Below are 25,844 nucleotides of genomic sequence, written 5' to 3'. Positions count from 1 at the left end.
TCCATTGCTTCTTGTTCTGTCTTCAGGTGCTTGACTCCTTTTCTGTGGCAACCCCTGAGATATTGGAACACTGTTATCATGTCACCTTTAGTCCTTCTCTTCATTAAACTAGACATACCCAATTCCAGCAAGACTACATAGGTCATTGGGCAGTTAAGGTTCCTTTATGTTCTTAAATATATCTGAGACCACACTTAGAATACTGCAACCACAATACAAAAAGATATTGAGACTCTAGAAATAGTGCAAAGAGCAACAAAAATTATTAGGTGATTAGAGAATAAAACATATGATGAACAGTTGCAGGTTCTAGTCTAACACAAAAAGAATAGGGGTGATATGATAGTGGGCTTCAATAAAGATAATAAGAACTTTTAAAAGAATAAGTAAATAGTCTAGGATTTACAGTTTTATTTAACTTTATCTAGAAATTCCAACATGAATTAGAATTTATTAAACAAGGAAATAATTTTGGAATTGTATTGCACATCAGTTGAATGAAAATTCAAAATGAAAGAGTGTGTTTTTGCACATGACTCCAGAAGAACAGTACTTGGGATCTTTAAAACATTTTTTAAAAATTGGTAGCAGCTTAATGCTACTCAGGCCATGTGCCTTTCATGTCTAATAAAACTGTGCTGCGCACACATATATATAAATACACAAGTCCAACATAAAATTATGTATTTAGAAATATTGCTTAAAAACAAATAAAAAATAACTGAATTATTTATTTTTACTTAGCGGAATAATCAAAAGATTTTAAAGGAAATAGAAAACAAGACAACTATTTACACCACTGTTACAGACTTTATAACAAAAAAGGCCTTTTTTCTTCAAAACTGTTCCTGAAAAACTCTAACATGTAGAATGCTTTGTTCACGAAGCATTTTATGAAAAATCAACACGCATGGCAGATGTTGCCATGTAGGCTATGTAGGCAAGTCTTCTGATCTAAATTCCAAAGCATTTGTTTCAGTATCCTGCCATCTATGCCATCTTGCTATAGATTGCAAATATTTCTACTAATATATAGTTAACAAAAAAATAACAAGAGATATCACAAAGACAGGGAAACTGGTGAAGAATATTAATAACAGACTGTTGCACAGAAGGTGGGCAACAGTTAAGTGAAGATCAGGCTAAGTGACAGAATTTTGCCAAGGAAAGAAAGATAGGTTCATATACATGAATTTTAGAAACAATAGTATAACAGTCACTGGAGACATTCATTCAACAAACTTGATACTAGACATGTTACTGCCTGAAACAGATGAAATACCCCTCCACTTATTCTACCTACATGAGCTGACTAGATTTGAAGCTTAAGCCAACTTTAACATTGTGACTTGACAGTATTCCCCATTTTGCATAATGCAGACCATGTTGAACATAGATATTTCATTTTTAAGAAAAAGCAATGGTCAGAAAATTGTCATCACTAATCTTCATATCATGCTGGCAAATGGTAAGATCAGTACACTAATTGAATTACTAAACAGATATTTAATTCTCACTCTTCTGGATCTAATTCACTTCAGACTGTTTTGCAAGCTTATGTAACACTACTGTTGTTTTGAGTTTTTTTTTATATATCCATCAACATTAAAATATTCCTAATACTAGCAAAGTATGATTACAAAAAAAATGCAGAATGAAGAAAACAAGCCTGCTATGAATCTTAGGGCCAGCTATGACCATTTCAGTCCTTTAAATAAAAAAAAAAGCTTCTGAATAATATACAAACAAATGTCCTTCCAGCTTCTCAAAACTCTACAAGAAGATATTATGCCCCGCAGTTTGGTTTCTATGATTTTTCACAATAATGAACAAAATAAGCGAGCTACTGCATTTAAAAACAACAAAATGTCAAATACAAATTGTTCTAGAACATTTGGACAAAACCAAATTATCAATTTTGCAATATTACAGGACACTTGTATGTGGTTTATTTGTTCAAAGAATAATAAATCACTTAGAAAGAAAATATAATACTGATAAAATCAATGAATTTTTGTGGCACAAATTAATGTTTTTTCTCTTTCTGTTTATGTTAAGATATTATATTGTTATTAGATAGCATAGTAATTTGTTCATACACATTTGGTTATGTATTTTCAATATACCACTATAAAAACTTCTTTCTTAAAACCTCATCATACAATAAAGAAGATGGATGAGTCATTCACCATCTGCTTAAGCAAATGCACTTAAAGAGGCTTCCACAAATGTGATTAGGTTACAGCAGATCTAGAAGCAAAAAGTCTCCAGATTTCAAAATGATGATTGTACAGCTGTAGCGAGCATCATTAGGGAGCTATAAAAGTTTATGTTCCATTTGGATGGCAAGGACTTTTTCTGAAGATTCAGTGATTGAGCAAATCAATAAATGATCCATTTAGTGGTTGTTGTAAATTTAGAAAAACCTAATGGAATAAGGATCTTGAGTTGTAATTACCGTTTGCTATCCCAAACGTTTTTTTTTCTTCCTTCCATATTCTGAATTATTATACATTTATGCTTTTAAAAAATCCTAGTACATTATATAAATTCTGAATAAATGATATCCAGAATAAAGTGATCAGAATTAATAGCAAACATTGATAATATAGCACTATTTTTAACTATATAACTATATAGACCATATGAAGGTGACCATGTATCCCAGGGGTGTCAAACTCGCAACATCATGTGAAGTGTCGTGACGTATCATGACTTTTTTTCCATTGCCGGCAATGTGGTGGGCATGGTTTTGGCATGACGCATCCAGCCTATGGGCTAGCAGTTTGACATCCCTGCTCTATAGTCATGAAGTTTAATTTTCAGGGGAAAAAAATAAGGCATTCTGGAGAGGCAACCAACACACTGATATCATTTTCATATATCCCCACAAGAAAATATATAATAAATCAAGTTTTTAATCTCACTACTTTTGTTATGACTGCCCATCATCATAAAAGAAACACAAAGAAAGCCCTTTCATCATTTATGCCTCTAATAGTTTTTGAGGCCAGACAAAATTGTATGAAATTTCCAGCATAAAGATACAAGTCATGAAATAAGATCAACAAATAGTCCAATGGAAGCTCTTTAAATTCAACTTTCCTTCCAATTCCTACCTAATGTGTTTGGAGTAAAGATCTTAATATCACCCACACTATACATTCACAGTTTATTGTCACAGGAAAAAAAAAGTTTAATTCCCAAGATAAAGTTTTCAAGCTCAAATTTCTGAATGTGTAAACCAGCCATTAGCTGCTGACAAAACATAGTCAAGGAGGCTGTCATGGTCAGAATGGAGCATTTTCTAAATTATTTGCAATCTCCACCCACAGCAGGTTGTTAATGGCACACTGGCACCTATCAACAGCATGTGGCTTATTACTGCCATCACATACTTCTCTGTTCTCTCACTAGATCAGCCAAGAAAAATACTGCAGACAAATACATAGTGAAAAATCAACTGAGAAAATCTCCAGGGTGGATTTTGCATCTAGTCAAAATGTCTATCCTTTTAGCTGACTATATTTAATGTTCTCGTTAGAAAAAAATATTGCAACTATGCAGAACTCAGTTTTAGTTACAGCAGCTAAGTACTGGATCTACTAACTTATTCCCCCTAGAAGACTGCAGGAGATTAGAATTCAACCAAATTTTCTACTTACTCTGCAGTATGCCTGGCATTTTGAAGCAGAGAAACCAATGGTACAGGAGAGGATAAATGACAATGTTTTTTTAAGGCAGCATCTCATGAATTAACAATATAAGAGGTACTGTTTTTCTGAAATAAGATTTGTATAGCTACATGGTAACCTAACTTTGAAATGACGTTCTTCACACTAGAGTGTAAAATTAAATTATTTATGGCTCACTTGAGTTCTCTTTTAATATATCTATTGATTTTTTACCATCAACATTTATAAACTAATAATCCATACTCATGTTTGCATAAAACTGCAACATCCAGAAATAGAAATTAATTTATTCCAAAATTAATTTGGCTTTAAATTCTCATAAACTTTGCCATCATAGCCAAAGGTCAGGGATTATCCAAATTGCATAACCCTGTTCAACACCAAATAGCTATCCTTTTTCAGTATGTTTATGACCATATTTTTATCTATACATGTGTTTTAAGGATGTACAAAGCACTAAAAAGAGGAGCTTTGCCCAGCATATCAGGAACACTTCCTAAGACGTATTAACGCAGCAATATATTCTAGATTGGTCAGTGTAACTGCTTCAAAGGCTTTTCCAGGCTATCTGCAAATGTAGACATGTACAGAGAACCAAAGAGAGATTGTGAAGCAGCAGTATTGCCTCTTCCAGAGGATGCAGCTGTTGAAACACCCTAATATATTTTGTATTGTAAGTACATTAGATTTTGCATATCCCTAAAACATGTTTGTTGCACCTAGATATGTAAAGTTTATATTTACATCTGCAAGACTATGTAATCTAAGACTTTAGAGGAAGAAATAGAAGACTGATAATAGCTATGCAAAAATCAGAGTGGATTATTGCAGCTAAGAAAAAGATACCAACAAACAGATTTGTTTCTTCAACCTTCTCTTGCCATATTATGTTCCATATACATTAGTTGATCTTTTGAGAAGGCTGCAAGTCTACAGAGTATGAGATAACCAGAGATAAGAAAATTTGGCATTCTTGCTCCAGCTGTAGTCAGAGCCTTTGGAAGGACCCTAAATTCAAACATCCTTTGTAAAGCACCTTTAAAAATTGCTTATTAACAACTTTAAAAAAGTTGGTCACTTCAAAATGACAAGCATTTTGAAACACACATTTTAAGAATTCAAAATAAAAAGCAAAATGTAAGACATGGTTTTGGCTACAAAAAAATTATAAATGGATCAAGAGCTCAGAAAATGTTGCCTATGCAGATAGTCCTTGACTTACATTTAATGAGCAATCAAAGACCATTCAAAGTTACAACAGTGCTGAAAAAAAGTTATTTGTGACCAGTCCTCACACCTATGACTGTCACAGTATCCTACAGTCATGTAACCATGATTCAGGCCCTTAGCAATCAGCATGTGTTTATGAAGGTTGCAATATCTCAGAGTCACATCATCAATGTACTGTTCTGGGCCTGCTGAGTGACTGAGCAGGTGCAGGAAGCTGCAGAGAGCCCCGGGCAGACTATGTGGTTGCCCGGGACCACACAGGCTGTCTCCAGCCTATTGCATATGGGCAAGGCGGGAGAATCTGATGGGTATATAAAGGAATCCACGCCATTTTGTTTTGGTTCTGTTGGAGATTCAATAAAGAAGCATCTGTTGTTTGTCTGCCTCGTCTCAATGCCTTACCAATGCACAGAACAGAACAATTACCATTTGCAATCTTCCCAGGGGTCTTCTGAGAAGGAAAGTCAATGAGGAATCTTAACTTGCTTAACAATTACAGTAATTCACTTAATGACATTGGCAAAAAACAACAACATGAAATTGGGCTTGACTCACTTAACAATAGAATTACTTAACAAGAGAAGCTTGAGTCCTATTTGTGGTTGCAAGTTAAGACTATATATAGCTAAGAATTTAGGTACATTTAGGTTCATTTACTTACTGATAAGAGTTGAGATATGAATGGTGAGTTCCATATTTGCGAAAAAATGTCATTATTTTAGAGGTCTGTTTGGACATTTTGCTGATACCGGGATTGGAAAAGATGTCACCTATAGTTAAGCATTGAGTTATGGGATGAAAAGTTTTATATTTTTAATTAAGAGGAGCTGAAGAGATAGTGTATACTCGTCGCAATGAAGATGAGATGTTGCTTTCTTTTTCTGTTCTCTCTATTTTTTTCTTTCTGCTTGGCTTTCGTGCACTTTTTATTCTCTTTATTTTCCTTTTTCTATGTTTATATTATCTTTTATTGTTGTACTTAAAACTTTTAATAAAATGTTATTAAAAAGAGAAGTATATAAGGTAAATGATAAGTACTTTCTGTGAATCAGTGCTTTTATGCAACTCTTCAACTCACCAAGAGCAATTTAAAGGCAAATTCCTCAAAAATAGAGCAAAGTTCTCAAAAATAGCTCAGAAGGTCAAGATTATAGAGTTGGCAAAATTTATTCTTTTAATTTTTTTATTCTTTAAAATACATTTGGAATTCATTCAACAATACAATGTGGTATGAGAGTAACTGATTTAAGATTTTCTGCAAGTTAGATTAATTGTTTATATTGTTCTATAAGCCAGAAAAACAAAAGCAATATGATTTTTTTCCTCTGGAAATACAAATCACAGTCTATATTAATTGGGCAATCCTTCCCTTATCAAGAGGAGTACAGTCCAATAACTCTGTCATTGAGCCAAAATTGCACAGGGAAAAAAATCAAGTTAGAAACAGACAAGGAAGCAATTAATCATCTTTTCTCCTCCCTCAAATACATTGTGCACTTTACAAAGGAGAAGGAAGAGAGATACAATCACTGCTTTATTCCTAAATATGGGATTGCAAGATATAATGTAGGAAAGATTATATAAAGAGCAAGATTCAAGATGAGACCCTTACAGAGCAGAACCTGGGCACACTTTTGATTTCCTTTTATTTGCTTCATTATTCAGGTTGACCTTATGTGACAGGTTAGTGCAAAAATACTTGTAAAATTATTCCTGCCATGTCTGTTGCCACAACTGGAAACCCCAGAAATTCTAAAACCAATATACTTGAATAATTGGCTTGAACACATGATCCACAGCATGTGTTCAAAGATACCTTTTATGTATTTATCCTAATTATTGTATGTATTATATCCTTATTATTAATCCAATGTTTCAAAAACTTTAAATATATTTGAAGATGAACAATTTGAACAATACAAGTTGTAACTTTTTTTTCTAAATGAACACTGAACAATTACTATTGTTAAGGAATTATATAGGGAATAGGAATGACCTTGAAGAATTGGGGGAAGAACTGCTACAAGCACAAAGCTAAATGGGATTTAAACCCATTTAATGAATGAAATTTCAGACAAGCCTTCTCAGGTTCACAAAAAGATATGGGGAGGAAAGGACAACACATGAAAATTTTCAGGTTACTATAGCCATCACAAATAAAATAAGTACTTATATGTGTGTTTTGTTTTTTATTAAAATCTATTTTGTGGGGCTGAGATCTATAATTACATCTATCAGACAGACCAATCATTTGCCTACAGTATAGGAATACTGGTTACAAACAACACGGTATCAAAGTTAGAAAGCCAAAAGCAAAGTCATATTCAATCCTGAATTGTAAGAAGAGATTAAAGGCCAAGATAAAGGAATTAAAACCAGATGTGAGTAATTTAAAAAACATGAAAGAACAAAAACAGAAGAATATAAGGATCAAGACAAGTCTTATAAGAAATATTGGCTTAGCACTAGAAAAACTGAAGAAACTTTGGAAATAATTAATAATAAATCAACATATTGGCACAATAATAAATCAACAAATTGCCACAATATCTGATAAACTCATAGATCTAAATAATGCCTATTAATAGCATTTACAAAACTTTCTATTAATTTATTATTCTTTATTTGCTTCTGCTTCTATTCTGTTTAAGCAGAATACTTAAAAATATTAAAAATTAAAGCCACCATAATCTAGGAAAAAAGTTAGTTGTCTTTTGCTATTATTACCTCTGATGATTTTTTTAAAAAATATTTTTATTGAAGAAGTTTTCAAATAACAGCAGATGCTAAATTAGAAAATAATAAAAAAGTAATAAGAAATAAGAAAGGAAGAAAGGAAAGGAAAAAAGAAAAAAAACAATAGAGAAGTGGTTTCCAATTTTCTTAAAAGCAGTTATAAACTTATTTATATTTTACTTACTCTTACATTACATCACAATTTCCTTCTTGCCATAATCTACATTTCTAATAATCAAATATATAAATCACCAGTTCATTTCTTTCTGCAAAAATGCAATAAGAGGTTTCCAATCACTAATCTAGTTGTTGATTTTCTCTAACCAATTAGGTTAATTTTGTCAGCTCTGCTAGTTCCCATCTTCATCATTATCTTCTATTATCCATTATCTTCTTTGCTTTCCTGTAGACCAAAGTCTTTAAAGTTCTTTGGAAATAACTGGGACAAAGTTGTCCAGTTATGATTCCTATATATGTTCTTTTTGGAAAGATGTCCTAATAAATCTTTTTGCCAGCTCTTATTCAATGGGAAGTCTTAACTGGGAACAGATAGTCAGAAAGGCATCTATGATTCTTGCAGGATTTTTTAAAATGATAACCAGGCCACAGATGAGAAAAGCATCTGTGATTATGCAGAAATGTTAATTGTGCCTTTTCAGTAATTCTACATTCCTCCTGAAAGGGCATCTTAACATATAGATAAAAAAGAGATGGATTTCTTATTATTCCTAAGGATGTAAGGAGAAAAATATTGTTTGATGTCTAAATGTAAGTCATTATTATCCAAAGCTTTGTATCACATCTATTGCTTGGATTTCATGAATATGAATTAGCATCAGTAGTGCAGATACAATCCTGTATAATATGCTCATGCAGTTTTAATGATATAATCAAATACTGAGCAATAGCAACTATGTTGTTAAAGTTACATCTAAATTAGGTCTCAGAAATACATCTCATTCTTATGCAACCAGCTGTCTTCCCAACAAACAATTCAGTACTGACCTTTCCTTTAATTCATGAGTTTCAAACTCACATCTAAAAGGCTGTATGCAGCCATTCAAGTCATTACTGTGGCCTGCAACAATATTTTGGAAATGATGAATTTGGATAAAAATAAAATAATAACTCAGTAATAATCCCAGATATTTCTGATTAATGAAAAATGCTTCCAGTTAAGTGGGCAAAATAAAACAGCTCTGCTTTACAATTCCTTGTTTAAGAAATAAATATATTTTAATGTCTAATAGCATATTGAGATTTTCTTTATTTTTTACTCACTAGAAGCTTTAATATCAATGATTAAAAGGTTTTAAAACTAAGGCCCCAAGGCTAATGAATTAGTTTGTATGTGGTATTTGTGGTTTGCGACCTATGATTTAGTAGATTGGATAACAATCAGAATTCAGCATATTATTTGTTAATTTATTACTGTCTTCACTGGCTAATCAGAGCAAAATCTGTATTAACAGAACAATTAGTGCAAGAATGCCTCCATATGTAACAATTTTTGTATGGATTCCTCCTTGTTCCAATGAAGTTTTCTTATGTCCTGAAAACAGTGCTTTATATATATATATATATATATATATATATATATAAAGTGTCGGAACTCACACATCATACAACCCACCTTGCTTACCCTACAAGGTTCCATCCAAAAAGGTGCTATTCTGGGCATTATATGAGAAAAAAAGCCCTGCCTGTAAAACTATCAAATTCCCTCACTCTTAATTTGTAGCTTTATAAAGCCTTCAATGCTATATAAAGAGAATATAATACAACCAATTTTTGCAATAAGCACATTTAAATTATGATAAGAAAAAAATAAGTGGCAGGATCAGAATAGAGGGAAAAAAAGAAAAGAGCAAATAAAAATGAAATAAGGATATTTAAAAATGATTTAAAAGGAACAATAGGAGCATCTGTGACATTTATTCACTATAGCCATAACATTCAACTGTTTTAACAAATTTCTACATATAAACTGTTCCACTGAGAATGAAGGTGCATTTCTTATAATTCAGCCTTGATCACAGTGACTACCTCTCCAAATTGAGGTCATAAGATCCTGGTTCAAACAATCCTATCAAGCATACAATTTATCTGCAATCATCGTTTTTCCAAAGAGATAGTTGGAAACTGAACATACCCAGAAGATTTCTCCCAGTAAAAAAGCTTTGTTAAATTAAACTTTCTCCTCATTTCTTTACAATACACACTACAACATTTCCCAGAACCTTAATTAAATTAACTTCAAAATAGGTAACTGATTTTGAAACAAGACTGGTGACAAATAAATTTAATAAATAAATAAAATAATGTCTTTTGTCTTTAAGATATTATCCCATACTACTTGCCTTTGAAGAAGCAATCTTCATTGTGGACAATAGTAATCTTCTCATTTTTCAGACAGGCAGCCCGGTGCACTTCACAGTGGTTTTCATAGAATTCACCATCAGAACCACAAACAGGCTTGTAATGAGACTTGCAATATTCCATGCAGGCACATTCTGCTTGTCCTGTTTCTCTGTTGATGACACAATGCCTACCCAAGCCACAATACTTATTTTCACATGATCCAGGAAGAACACCATGATTCACAGATCCTGAAAAGAAATGCAAAATGTTGTTAGATTGCATGACACAATCTCACATTTTTGACATATACACAGTACCAATGGTGGTGTGAAGACTGGTCTACTGGAAAGTTATAATTCCAAGTGAAACAAATAAATGCAAATAAATTTGAGAATTCATTAAGAATTTTATGACTTTAACAAAAAATCTAGTTCTCATGGCACCAAGGGAAAACACAACAGAAGTGCACAGTCTAATGAACAGTAAAGTTCATATTATTAATATTATGAAATCTATTCAGTATTTTAAAATACCATATTACATATTTTTCTGACCGCAGTAGATGCTTACTTAGGGTGAAATTACATCTTCATCCAAAGCTTATTCTAAAGCTCTTTTTATACCAGTTTGTATCCAGAAGCCCCTATTGTAGTTGAAATTTATATTTATTTTATTTATTAAATTTCTATGCTGCCTTCTTACCAAATCAGCAACCCTGCAAGCTTACAATATAAACTCACTTACTAGATCTTTGAACAAACAAAAGGAGTTGGACTACTAGCTTGCAGTAATATCCCATGGTAAACACTTGAGACAGCTAAACAACAAACTTCTCCAAAACTCACTAGGCCAATTATAGTCTCAGATAATTATGTATTTGGGAATAATCTATCAAAAGAATGGAACACTTGTATTTATCAGAGATGGAAATGCCTATAGGTAATTTAATCTTGGAGTAGCTGGGTTTCCTGTTTCTGATCCTTGACCATAAACTAACTATAGCTTCATTAGTCCTTCCTTAATATACAAACACTAATATACAAACACTATCTTGGAATTCCGCTGCAACACAACCAACTTTTTAAAACTGATTTATTATCACTTCTTCCCACTAGTAAGCAACCTCTAAAATCCAACATCATTTCTTGACCTATGGACTAAGGTCAAACCTAGTAAATCAGAATCCAACCTATTTCTAATATGGGACACACTGAAAAATACAGCTGGAATATTGAGATGCCCTTAATTAAGGCAGATATGGCTGGATGTGAAAATAGTTTAGTAATAGACTGAAAAAAAATAATCCTAGAAAGCTATTCTAGACTTTGGGAGACAGAACAGGAGTAAGTCGGCTTACATTTTATCAATATTTTGACCAACATGCCACAATCACTAAATCCACTTTTATTCTAAGGAAACATACTGTTTTGTGCAAAAGTTCTCTAAAGTACAGACCATATTGTAAGTGCACACACTGCTGCCTACATTTAACCAAATGGGGAGTATATACACAGATCTGTCAATAAATGCAAGTCCTCTACATTAAAATATATGGCATAGATTAGATATACCATATAGTTTAGATGTAACAACTTCCAAATGGGATCTTATAGTAGTATTATCCATGGAATAGAAGACCATTCCTTCTGATTTAAATTTAATTAGAGATCTTGATTTTTACTTAAAATATAGTTTATTATTTTAGAATAGGGGTGTCAAACTGCCGGCCCACAGGCCAGTTGAATCATGCGGAGGATGCGCCCACCCCAGCTCCAGTAAAATGGAAAAGGTCACCATATGACGCGATACATAATATGACGTGGCAAGTTTGACACCCGTGTTCTAGAATGTTACTTTTTAAAATAACATTTTAATTATATATCAACTTGAGCATACATATTTATGAATGCCCTTCATTTGATCAAATATTTTTTTTTATTTCAGGGTAAACTATCTGAAGATCTATAAGCAGAAGCTTTCACCATTTGAATGATATGCTACAGGCCATATTTCCAAAGTGAGAGCTCCAGAGCAAGAACTTGGTCAGAATAGAGTACAAACATAATTTAAATGTATTTAATTAAAATTAACTGTCAACGATGCTAACATCAGATGTTCTTGCTTTGACAACATATGGAGATGCAGCCATTTTCCTTCTTATGTTTTACTCTTAGAATTAGAGTTAGAATTAGATGATACTGGGGGAGAAGAGGAGGAATGTGCATGGGAGTTTAGTTAGACATAACACTAGTGTGAAAACCAAGTGTCAGAATCCAATTATATTTCATCTCTAGTTATCAACTATAGAAAACCCCATTTCTGCCCTCTATGGATTCTGTCATACGGTGAAGGGAAGGGAGTGAACAAAGGGGCTTTATGGCCCTCACTTCCTTCAGTACACTTCAAAGCGATTGAATGTGGATAGCGCCAAAAGGACTAACCATAAGAATGGGGCTATTACTTTTCATGTAGTTCTATTCTGAAGTCTCCATCCAGCCGGCAGTAAGGAAAAGGGGGTGGGAATGTAATGCCTGAGACTGTTGCTGGAAGAAGGGGGTGATTGGGTGGGGCTACTGGGGAACCCCTTAAAACCTTGAATGGGAGAGCTTGGACCCCAAGTCCTGTCTGGAACACCTCCAACCATTTTCTTTTAATAAAGGATGCCTGTGGGAAGAATTATTCCAAGAGTTCTGTCTTCTTAAGATTCAAAGTGGGGTGGGTCCTTACATTAGACAGGACTTGCAAAATTAATCCATCTGGAAGGGAGACACTTGCCGGGGGATTTTGCAAAAAATTGCCATGTCAGACAATGGAGCAAGAAAGGGGAAAAACTCCCTGGAAAGAGAGCCGCTGCCCCAACTGGAACCTTGCCAGATGTTGGGAGCCGAGAGGTCAGATTCCTCAGGAGAAGAAGTGGTGGAGACACGGGACCACAAGCCTCGCTGGTCAATGGGCATTGGAAAGAAAAGTGAGTGGGGAAAGGAATCAAAAAAGGTGACCCTGAGATGGGGAGCCAAGCAACCAGAATGGAAGCAGGAGATGGAGAAATCCCTGCACGCAAGTGAAGAGGGAGAAAGCTGGGCACCGTACTCAGACTGGATCCTAGAGAAAGCTATTGACCTGATGAAGAGAACTCTCAGCTCCCTAGGAGAGGAGAATCCTGAGCCCTATGGCCGCCCCAGCTCCTGGAGCCGCAAAGGGAGAGACACCAAGGGGGAAGTGGAACCTGCAGCCCCGGGGACATCTGCTAATCCAGTAGTCCCCACCCCCTACCGAACCACAGATGTCGATCTGGACAGAAGACACTACCACCCACAACGGAGGCACCGATCCATTCCAAGACGTCCGCCGTTGGAGGTGAAATTCAAAGGGGAGCCAACACGCTTGGGGTTTTTCCTAACCCAAGTCCTCAGCTACATGGAGGAATACGGGTGGGACATCCCCAGTGATAAAGCCCACATCTGGATCATGCAATCTGCCCTGGACGGACCAGCTGCAGATTGGGTGGTGAACTTGCATAACTCCAATGCCCCAGAGCTCAAGGACTTCAACCCTTTCATGTCCTCTCTGAGAAGGCGATTTGAAGACCCCCTGGCTGATCGCAAAACCCGTGAAAGGATAAAGAGGATGAGGCAAGGCAAGTGCCCAGTGGCTGAATATACACAAGAATTCCAGGCCATTGCCAGCAAACTGAACTGGCCAGAAGACATCCTCCTTAGCCATTTCAAAAATGGACTAAATTAGGACCTATATGATGCTTGCCTGCCCCGAGGGGACCCACATCAACTTGAGGAATGGTACATCTTGACAGAGGAAGCAGAGATCGACATATTGAAGAGACACTGCCGAGGAAAACAATGGAGCCGCTCCCCACCTGAGTTGACACATGAACCAGTGAAACCATTGGCTACAGCCAAGAAGCAAATGGGGTGTTTCAAGTGCAGAAGAGAAGGGCATTGAGCTGTAGAATGCCGCTCCAAAGCCCCCAGCACAACCCAGACAGATCCCCAATCAGCAAATCCGGAAAGTCTTCAGCTAAGCCAAAAGAAACTGCCACAAGAATGATGGAAATTGTGGAACCCCCCACCTCTGCTCATCAGGGGGAAAGAACTCCAGCCTACACTGCAGGGCCGGTGGACACCTCAGATGACAGCTCGGAAAGTGAACCCCTGGTAAGTGGACGCATCGCACCCATCCTCAAGACAGTGACTATATTAATTCCCCCCATACCCAAAGCCGTGAAGGTGAAAGCCTTAATAAACTCTGGCTGCACCCGCTGCCTCATTAGCCCGACACTAGTGGGGAATCTGGGCATTCCGTCGAGGAGACTGGAAAAACTAATCTCATTTGGCCAGTTAGATGGATCCATAGCAGGGGGGGTGCCAGCTACCTCTCCCTGGACAAACATGAGGAGGACATAACGTTTGTGGTGACCCCAGGCATGGAATGTCCAATGATCCTAGGGATGGAATGGTTAAAAAAATGGAACCCCTGGGTAAATTGGAGGATGACAGAAATCAAATTCCCGAAGGGGGACGCTATGGACTTAAAATTCCAACGGGGGCTAGAATCAAGAATAGAAAAAGCATCCATGGGAGAGGAAAAGGGACTACCAGAAATACCAGAGGAATACAGAGACCTTGCTGAAATTTTCAGTGAGGAGAGGGCAGATGAGCTCCCCCCCACCGACCCACAGACTGTACCATTGAATTCAAGCCTGGGGCAAAACTCCTGAAGCCCAGATTATACCCCATGAGCCCAAATGAGAAGGAGGAAATGGAAAGATTCATAAAAAAAAAACCTAGAGAGAGGTTTCATTGAGCCAGCAAAACCTAAAGTGGCTGCCCCGGTCCTCTTTAGAGAGAAGAAGGATGGCTCTTTACACTTATGCGTGGATTATAGGGCCCTGAATACAATCAGTGAAAGCAACCTATACCCTCTGCCCCTCATGAAAGACATGCTCTCACACCTCTCGAAAGGGAAAATTTTTTCTAAACTAGACGTAAGGGAAGCTTACTATCGCATGAGAATTAAGGAAGGGGACGAATGGAAGAGCACATTTAACTGCCCCATGGGGTGCTATCAATTCAAAGTCTTGCCATTTGGATTACAAGGGGGCCCTGCAGTCTTTATGCAATTAATCAATGGTGTTCTAAGGGAGCACCTGTTTAAGGGGATCCTTGTTTACTTGGATGACATTCTTATCTTCACTGAAACAAAAGAGGAACATGTCAACCTTGTCAGAGTGGTTTTAAAGAAACTGCAAGCTGCCCACCTATATGCCAAACTCTCAAAATGCGAATTCCACCAGGAAAGGATAGACTACCTAGGTTATCGCATATCCCCACAGGGCATTGAAATGGACCCAGAGAAAGTCAGAACAGTATTAGATTGGGCACCACCCCGCACAAGAAAGCAACTACAAAGTTTCCTGGGCTTTGCAAACTTTTACCGCCAATTCATCCCCTCATTTGCCCAGATAGCCTTGCCCCTCACTAACTTACTAGAAATGAAGGGAGCATCCTCAGTAAAACCTAGCCAGCCACTAACATAGACAATGGAGTGCCAAGCAGCGTTTGAGAGAGTAAAGAGACTTTTTTCTGCCGAACCAGTACTAAGGCACCCAGACATGGATAAGCCCTTTGTAATACAGGCAAATACAAGTGATATGGCAGTGGGGGCTGTTCTATTACAAGAAAACAATGATGGAGTATTGCAACCCTGTGCATATACATCCAAGAAACTCACGGAAAGAGAACAGTGCTGGCCGAAATGGGAGAAGGAGGCATACGGGATACGTTGGGCATTACTCACGTGGCGACAGTTCCTGGAAGGCAACAAAATCCTCTTCCAGGTGTGGACTGATCACAAAAATTTGGAAACCCTGAAAGCGCCCAGGAAACTCAGTCCCAAAGAAGCCCGCTGGTCCCAGCATTTTCACCAGTTCCAATTTAAGCTCAAACATTTACCAGGGAGAAAGAACTCTTGCATGCCCCAATATAACAGCGCAGGAGCCACAGACTCTAAACCAATGATGGCAGAGTCACAACTGGGAGCACCAGTAACCACAAGAACCCAAGCTAAATTAAAATCACAACTGGACAGCCAAACTGGAATTGAATTCTGGAAAAGTTTGAAAACAGATGAATGGTTCCAGAAAAATCAAAATGTGTGCATAATGAGAGACGGGTTGCCTTGGGTAGGGGAAAAGTTATATATACCAACAACCCAAAGAGTCACATTCATGCAGCTTTGCCATGACACAAAATCAGCAGGGCATTTTGGATTTGTAAAAACTTTACACTTAATTAAATGGCAATTTTGGTGGCCATCCATAAAAAAGGAGACAGAAAGCTACGTAATGTGCTACTGCAAAGAGGTTGCAAGGGAAATTGCCAGGACTATTACAAACAGTGGCAAATCCCTCAGCCCCCTGGAGGGAAATAGCCATGGATTTTATAGTGGAATTGCCAGAAAGCAATGGGAATACTGTTGTCTGGACGGTCACAGACTTGTTTTCCAAACAGGTGTACTTTATCCCTTGCCAAAAGATTCCCACCGCAAAAGCCTTAGTGAAACTTTTCATCCAGCACATTTACAGATTGTGCGGGGCACCCCAACGCATCATCTCTGCACTCTCCCTGAGTGCAATTTACGTCTGCATTTTGGAAGGAATTTTTATCCCTCTTAAGGACCACTCAGGGACTGACATCTAGCCATCATCCACAAGGTGATGGACAAACAGAACGTTGTCATTCAGTACTTGAGTAATATTTAAGATGTTTTATTAATTTTCAGCAAACAAATTGGACGGACCTACTCCCTTTCGCAGAAGTTGCTTACAATAATGCAGTCCTTTTACACTCCTTTTCAAATAGTCACTGGTCAAAGTTTCAACCCCATGCCAGAGTTAACCCCACAGGAACCAGTGATCCCATCACTGAAAGAATGGATAAACAATTACAAAACACCTGGCCAATAGTCAGAAAAGCATTAGATGAAGCTAGGCAGGCATACAAAGTACAAGCCGAAAAAAAAAGAGTTGAGCCTACACCATTCATTATAGGAGAAATGGTATACTTATCTATAAAATACCTAAAGTCCCTACAGCTCTGTAAAAAACTTGGACCAAAATATATAGGGCCTTTTCCAATTAAAAGAATCATAAACCCAGTAACAGTAGAATTAGAATTACCAAAAAATCTCAGGCAAATACACCCAATTTTTCATTGCAGCTTGCTGAAAAGAGAGTGTCAGTCACCTTTACAGCCAAAAATCCCCCTCCTACCACCTCCAATCATGGTGGAGGGTGAACAACACTTCGAAATAAAGGAAATCCTTGACTCTAGGAGATATCATGGAGCGACTCAGTACCTAGTTGCCTGGAAACACCTCCCTGCCTCACAAAACGAGTGGGTCCATAAACGTCATGTTAGAGCCCCGAAGCTATTAAAGAAGTTTCACACAGAATATCCTAACAAGCCTGACTAACTTTTATACCTGTTTGGTTTTCTTTCAGGTAGTTCTGTCTTATTTTTAGGGGGCAGAATGTCAGAATCCAATTATATTTCATCTCTAGTTATCAACTATAGAAAACCCCATTTCTGCCTTCTATGGATTCTGTCATACGATGAAGGGAAGGGGGTGAACAAAGGGGCTTTATGGCCCTCACTTCCTTCAGTACTCTTCAAAGCGACTGAATGTGGATATCACCAAAAGGACTAACCATAACAAAGGGGCTATTACCTTTCATGTAGTTCTCTCTGAAGTCTCCATCTAGCCGGCAATAAGGAAAAGGGGATGGGAGTGTAATGCCTGAGACTGTGGCTGGAAGAAGGGGGTGATTGGGTGGGGCTACTGGGGAACCCCTTAAAACCTTGAATGGGAGAGCTTGGACCCCATGTCCTGTCTAGAACGCCTGCAACCATTTTCTCGTAATAAAGGATGCCTGTTGGAAGAACTATTCCAAGAGTTCTGTCTTCTTAAGATGCAAAGTGGGGTGGGTCCTTACACCAAGGTTTTTTGAAATAAGAGATGATAAGAAATGGCGATTGAAAAACTGGAGGGGAAGCCTGCATTTAAAACTAATTGGAGAATGTGATTTATGACTCTTAATTAAAAGAGGGAATTGTGCTTTGATACTATGTGCACAGGGAAGGGGAATTCAGATTTTGGTTTGCCTATGTACATGCCAATGTTATGCTACTCGAATAAAGATTCTTTAAGGTAAACAATGCCTCGAAGTTCTTTGAAGAGTTTCATCCGTTGGAACCATGACATTAACTTAATTAAACACAATTATTCTTATTTTTCATTAAAACTATTATTCCAAGAGAAATTTTAGAAGAACTTGACAGGAGCTATACCTATGTTTTAGAGCAGCCATGTCAAACCCGTGACATCTTGTGACGTCACGCAACATATCAGGACAGTTTTGCCATTGCTGGCAATGGGGTGGATGTGGCTTCTGTATGACGCATCCAGGCCATGGGCCAGCAGTTTGACACCCCTGTTTTAGAGGAATCACAAGCAGAAATAGGGCTATACATTGTGATCATTCCTCTAATATTAAATTATAAAGCTATACATAATTTAATCTACGCAGCTAAGAATGTCTAACTCTTTCCTAAAGATATGTAACCTTTAGCCAGGTTGTTAATGCATGATTTGAAGACTGTGACACATTCTGATTTCTTTACTTTTTAAACACATAACTTAAAGTGTTTACACAGCCTATTTTATAGTATAATTAAACTTTCAATTTTCCATATAAAGATGGATGCAATATACAGTAAATATTTCTGTTTACTAGTTCAGTGTAACTCAGATGATAGCTTTGCGAAGACTTTTCAATAAGGTAAGCTTCCAGAGAACCTTGTTAGATCAGAATGCACACCTATTTACAAGAAGCTGTTCTTTTTTATCTCTAGTAAGAAAGCCCAGGAAGGCCTGTATGCTGAATCCCTAAGTGAACATAATTCCCTTGCTCTTGAAGTTAAATAGCAAGAGAAATGGCTAGAGATTTATTGCTCTTTGATTCTTCCTGGAACCAGCACCTGGATAAGTAAAGAAGGCAGGATATTCCAGGGTAGATGGGTGATTGATTAAATCTTGTAGGATTTCAGAAAAAATCCAATCTGCCCAGAGTGAAAGCAATGAGTAATCAGTGTGTGCTAGATTTCTGGTGTTATTTTCATGCTTAACCCTTGCTTGATTACTTTTAAAATCCCTGTTCTTTTTTCTCGCTCTGAAGCTTAGTCTCCACTTTGTACTGCATTATTGCTTTGTTTAGATTTGCTACATGAATACTAATCCCTTTTCTGTAAACCTAATGCTTGATTATGTGCAATCAAGTCATTTTTACTCCTACCTCCATAGATTTTCCCCATGAAAGCCTATTATTTATTTGCCTTTTCATAATGTGTTTTCTAGAAACACAAATACTTTTTTAAAATAACATTTTGATGCCTATTTATTTGTTTGATAAGAAAATTTATAGATAAAAAGAGTCACATTTTATTAAAAGGACCATTTTTCGTGTGCATCCCCCCTGATGCTCTCAGAAAAATCTGAAGAATTCATGGTGACATGATAACTCTGGGCAGCAAACAATCCCTAAGTAAATAAAAAATAAGTAAATAAGTATAGGCATTTATAATATATAACAGTTCCATAAAATAGACAAATAAATATTAGCTTCCTTCAACAAACTGGCTGGTTGCATGAGATGCCAAATTTTAACAGCCTTTCAGAAAATCAAGAAGGTTAGGGTCATAAGCAATCTTATGCCTTGGTGGACTCCATATTCCAAAAAGTAACAAAGCATTAAACAAAACTGCCCTTGATAACTGAAGAATTTCCTAAGTGCAATCTGGAAACCAGTTCATTCATTAGAATTGGGGCAATTTAATTGCTTTTTCCCCATGCAAGTTAGCAGTTCCATTCAACTCTATTCTTTTGAGGAATAGACAAGGATTGATGGTGTATATACTACTTCTATATCAGTTCACATTTGTTGTGATGGAAAAGCTTAAATACATATAGCCTCTACATAAGCTAAGCTAGTGATAAAACTGGGACTAGTCCATGCTCATCATGTCACCATGAATTCTTCAGATTTTTCTGAGAGCATCAGGGGGGATGCACACCGAAAACGGTCCTTTTAATAAAATGTGACTCTTTTTGAGAATAACATGACAGGGCACAGAATGATTTGTATTCTTTTATGAACCCAAATGCAGGAAATACTCTCATATGCACAAGAAATATAATTGAATTTGAAATTAAAATTGACCTTAGATATTCCTCTGTAATGTGTTTAGTGTTTATTTTTGTTTAATAATCCTTAGGATATAAGCTTTTATAAAAAATAAATGTTTGCAGTATGAATACAGGATTATTTTAAAATGTTATTATTTTAAAAATGCTTCTTTATGCAGGAATTCTAATGCTAGCTTATAAATTAAATATAATTCAGAGATTATAAAATTTTTATTTGCTGCTTGATATTTTCCTAATTACATGGCAGAAATACCTTTGCACAAGGGAAAAGACATAAATCTGAAGCACCAAATAAATTTTATCGGTATAAAAATTACCCCAGCCTATGTGGATTAAATAAATAAATAAACAGAACAATATTATAAAAAACAAATATTTATTATAGTAGATTATAGTAGTGAAATAACCTCAGGGTTGGAGGAAAATTGAAATAAAATAATTTAAAGTACCTAAACTGCAGTAGTAGAAAAACAGTTAATATATACAGTAGGCTAGATAAAGCAAGCCAAAAGTTAATCTGATTATTATACTAAAGCTATTGAAATGTAGGCTCTGGAAACATTTGAAATAAAAGTAATTGAAACAATATAACAAAAGAAATAATCCTTTCCTTCCACTAAGCATGCGTTAGAAATGGAAAAAAATGGTCATGAAAGGCAGCAATGTACATCAATTGCAGCCATTTTAGAGTGTATCTGTGCATTCATGGAAACTTAAAAGTCTAGATGAAATAGAAAAGATATTTAAAGACAATATTATGTTCAATTAAATCAGAGTGCAATTGCAATCTCTTTACAGCTTATGGACTTCAACTTCCAGAATTTCTGAGCCAGCCAGCCCACTTCTGAAATCAACTTATCTAATGCAGGAGTGTCAAACTGCCGGCCTGTGGGCTGGTTTCATCATATGGAGACTATGCCCACCCCAGCTACAACAATGCAAACAAAGTCTCAATACGTTGCAACATCATGCGGCGAATTTGACACCCATGATGTAATGCAAGACACAGTTTGGTATGATGGTTAAAGCCTGGACATAACAATAGAGACATCACATTCTAATTTTGCTTTAGGTACAAATCCAAGCTGGGTGACTTTGGACCTGTCATTCTGTTCTCGGATAGGAAGTTGAAATACTCCATAAAAAGTTCTGGAAAACTGCTTTTGAAAATGTTGCCAGAAAAAACAACTGATAGGGAAAGCTGATTAAAACATATATAATACGCATCTTTAGCACCAGATTAAGAGTGATGTGGGCATTGCTATGGTGAATCCTATACGGCAAACTGACAAAAAATATTTGCATTCTCAATAGGATGGAATTATTTACATTTGAGTGCAAGATTTACAGATGTGTGTGATAATCATAATAATCTATTATAAATTATCTAATTTCTCTCTGAAAATTATTCAGTTAATGAATTATTTATATGATTGCATTAAACATGGAGATATACACTCTAAGCAAGGATTTGCAAAACTGAAGGAGGTTGTAAAATAGGCATAGAAGGGATTAAAAATAAAAGCACCCTCATATATTTTACAAGGAAAATAAAGTGTGAATATAGTTCTACGTATGTTCTATGTATCTTTTCTGTTGAAATGGAAAGAGGATGGTACAATCTCACCTGTTCTATGTGTCTAAACAAAATGCAGCTCTCAAAGCCTATAATCTGAGTATCATCCTTGTATCTTAGCTCTCAAGGCAGAGAATAGTGTTTAGCCTGCATTTTTAAATGAACCCAGTTATTTTTCAATTGCTCAAGTTTTGAAGTTTAATATTTAATTTAAAAACTATACTTAAAAACATATCAATAAGGAAAATGTCCTTATAAATACTATGTGTTTGGAAAAAGCTGCAACCAATGTAAATTTAGAAGAATTATATATCATAGGGGAAAATGCATCTAACAACAATAGTGCATTTCTTCATTTTCTAAAAACAGATGAATGTAAAAATTGAATGGAAGTGATATACAAAGAAATCTATGAAATCCATATGGCTTGACAACATATTTATTTGATTGTTACACATATGGATGAATTTGTCAATTTTATTTTCTTCTAAGTTCCATTCTTGCTGTTTTATACTATTTAAAAATAAATGCAACTTTCAAAATTAAAATAAAAGTTTATACATTTAGTTTAGATAATTTTACAACTATATTTAAAGCTAATTTTAACAATTGAAGTTCATTGGTTAAACAAGTATTTACAAAATAAAATTCACAAAAACTAAGACTTTTGAAATGTTCCATATAGTGCTGTTTATCCTTTTCACATCCATCCAAATGGTGCAAAATTAGTAGTGATGATGATTTATGTTTTATCTGAGAATATTTCTCTAAACAAATGACTTATCTCTCACCCTTCAATATTGAAACAGCAGTTTGTATTAACTTGACAGACAAACAAACAAATATTGGTGTATTACTGACAAGAAAAGTATGTATTATGCTGAGAAACTATTGCAGGCATGTAGCTTTCCATAGAAAAATTTTGATACAAAAATACAATAAGCAAAGGTATTATAAATATTTTATAATTAATATTTTTGCTAATACTAAAAATTAAAAGAACCCAATCCCATTTAAATGTTTTACATAGAAAAAGCTATGTTGCATAAATAACGCTGGAGATTATTAAATATGAAGTAGCTGTACAAATGGATTATAATTCAATATGATAATCTAGCAATTAGTTCCTCTTCTATCATAAACAATCAGCAGAATGCACTTGTGTTTACTATCAATTTATTTCAGAATTGATTAAAAAAAAAACTAAATTGGTTTTACTTCAAACTTCTTTCCCAAAGCTTATCTAAACCACCACACATATTTAAATTTAATGAAACTAAATTAGAAAGGGCAGCAGCTTTAAGTATACAATTACAACCATTATACAGGTTACAAACTTATAACCAGTTTTTCTTATTGTTCTCATGGGTGCTTAGCTTTAAGTAGTTATGCATAGGATTACATTTAAAAGGAGTAGACTCTCTTGTCTTCCTGCACTGTAAAGTTCTTAAAATATTCATGCAAAATGTTGGCTATTATATACTTCCAACATCAGTCAAGAGAAAGTATGAAAATTCTATTAAAAATTTCAGGAATTGTGTGTTCGTGTTTGTTTGTGTGTAAGAGCTTTCCATTCTAAGGAAGAAAAAGGCACAAGCTTTTTATTTGATGATGGATTTGGAGATAATAATTGAAAACAAAAATGTGTTTTATTATATCAATAGGCTATAACAAGTTCAGAATATTTTATGCAATGTATTTTACACTTTATGAATTTCTTTTTTAAAGCATATGCTTATCATATCATATTTAGGGAAGCATTATTTAAAAAATAATAATGTGGAACAAAGGACCAAATAAGCAACCTGAAAAACAATGTTAAAGAAATTCCCATCCCTCCTTCCATGTTTTTACTGGATTTTTTTAATTGTATTTTTAAAAAATAAAATATTTTGTAGAATTGCACTTGAGTGATAACGTGAAAATATCTCAGAAGAATAAATGCAGGATTAGAGAGCTAAGATGAATGCAAAACGGTCTATGTTTTCTGTTCTGGGAAAGTGACAAAAAGACATAGAAAGTATATTAATAAAGGGCACATGACATTCAAACATAAAACAATAAACACAAAACTATCCACCATTTTGCTCTTCCCTTTCTCAAATTTTTGGTAGCAATCTGTATGATTCCTGATTCAATGTAGTGTATGGGTAAGTTTACTAGATCTCTAGCAAAAGGAGGATGACATACAGCAGGCATAAATATTGTCTGGCTTTTTGAGTATCTTGATTATTTTTTTAAGAAGATGGATTGTTTTCCCAATGGTAGTCATTCAAACTTTTGTGTATCGTAACCTTGTAAATTCTTCTTCTTGCATGAAAAATGCTAGGCCTTCAAATCTATGATCTCTGTAGATGATATGACTTATCTTACCTTTCTATTGTGAAATTTGAAAATTGCATTATCATTGATTTGATATTATTATTAATATGCATTCTTGAAAATAAAGATTGATTTGAACAATATTACATTCCCTGAGGATGAGCTCCAGCATAAGTCAAAAAGTTTGGAAGACTAAACCTCTGGTACCAGTGATTGACCCAGACTGGATCCTACAACATTATCCTGGGACACATATATTTGCCTTCATTTGTAATATTACAATTGAAAAATAAGTTTTTCTAATGCTTTTATATATTCATGTAGACCTAAGTAATTCTTTTTTTGCAATTTTTGTTGTAATTGTTTGACACAGATGCCAGGAAAATTAAACAGCTATTGTGTCCTTCTTTACACCAATTTATCTACTTTCCAATTATTGATGTCTTTCTTTGCCTGTTCAGATATCTTGTATCCCTAGTTTTGGCACAATCAAAAGCATGCCTCCAGCAAAACATATGCCACTTTATTAAAAAAAATAATAAAAACCTTACACATTCTTATTTTATATTAAGTGGAATTGATTATTTACATAGATGAAGACTGCAAGTTCATTCATATTCTCAGTTAAATGTTCTTAAAATTCTCAATAAATTTGATGAGTGTTAATATATTTTAGTATTTTTATGCTTAGAGAATATTCTTAGAGTAACTTTTGTTAATATGCTGCAATGATTCCAATTCTAAAATTGAAGAGAAGATAATCAGAAGGATAATTATCCTAAATAACTTATTTTAAGAAATTAAGTATTGTCCTATTGTTTTTACTTCAGTGGGTATTACTTCATAAACTTAAGAATCGTTTAGGAAAAAGAAACTTCAGGTCCTTACCAATGGTCCTTTATCATTTTCTGAAGCTTGTGAACTATTTGTTCCATTCCTTTGCTGCTGTTTCAAAATGCATTTTGCTTTCAAATAAACTGCTACTTTTTACATCTTACATTGTATAGCAAAAGGGGTTGGCTGAATAAGAGGCATTCCATGTTTAATCAAAATGTAGCATCTTTCTAAGTTTGCCCAGCAAATGATTTTTAAATAAATGATAGCTAATGAGTTTAATGAACATTACATGATAAATATTCATTCATTCTTTATATGATAAATATGAATATATTCATTCTAATAAAGTATATACAATCCATCTGAATGAGTAAATGCATGGACATGCAACATTATGCTGGGGGAAAACTAGAATAATGAAATGCCAAAGACAATGAAATCCAGGCATAGCCATGACTTTTTGCTTGCTACTATTCTTGGTCTCTTCTTGGAAATCTTTCTGAACTCAAGCAGCTACAAAGCAAATTTTGGTAACTATTTTATTAGTAATTCAGATAACCCTTCTGTTTACATTAGTTAAGGAAAAAATCACATTAATCAATGAGGTGCACCACCAATTAAGTGGAATTCAGGAATGTACTAAAAAATCTGTATTCAAGTTTTGTTCAATAAACCTATGTCATTGTATTGTGTACTTGTTACCTTCTGTAGTAATTATGCCCACTGGGGCAAAGATCCTGAGAGAGGATGACGTAAGATCACCTTGCAGACATGGAAATGTCTTTGTTCAATTAGTTCTTATATTT

General features: G+C 35.2%; 1 protein-coding gene across 4 annotated transcripts in view; it reads right to left on the bottom strand.

The window, feature by feature from the left end:
• FSTL5 (follistatin like 5) overlaps positions 1 to 25,844 on the bottom strand; it is a 353,800-nt gene that overhangs the window by 225,838 nt on the left and 102,118 nt on the right. For all 4 annotated transcript variants that reach the window (XM_039329531.1, XM_039329533.1, XM_039329532.1 and 1 more), the window contains exon 3: positions 10,022 to 10,270. In XM_039329531.1, the coding sequence (XP_039185465.1) occupies positions 10,022 to 10,270 (249 nt within the window). The remainder of the gene's footprint in view (positions 1 to 10,021; positions 10,271 to 25,844) is intronic.

The sequence above is a fragment of the Crotalus tigris genome, unplaced genomic scaffold (genome assembly GCF_016545835.1).
Source record: "Crotalus tigris isolate CLP2741 ecotype Arizona unplaced genomic scaffold, ASM1654583v1 scf7180000024400.591365, whole genome shotgun sequence".
NCBI classification, from domain to species: Eukaryota; Metazoa; Chordata; class Lepidosauria; order Squamata; family Viperidae; genus Crotalus; species Crotalus tigris.
This window is presented reverse-complemented; position numbering and strand designations above follow the sequence as displayed.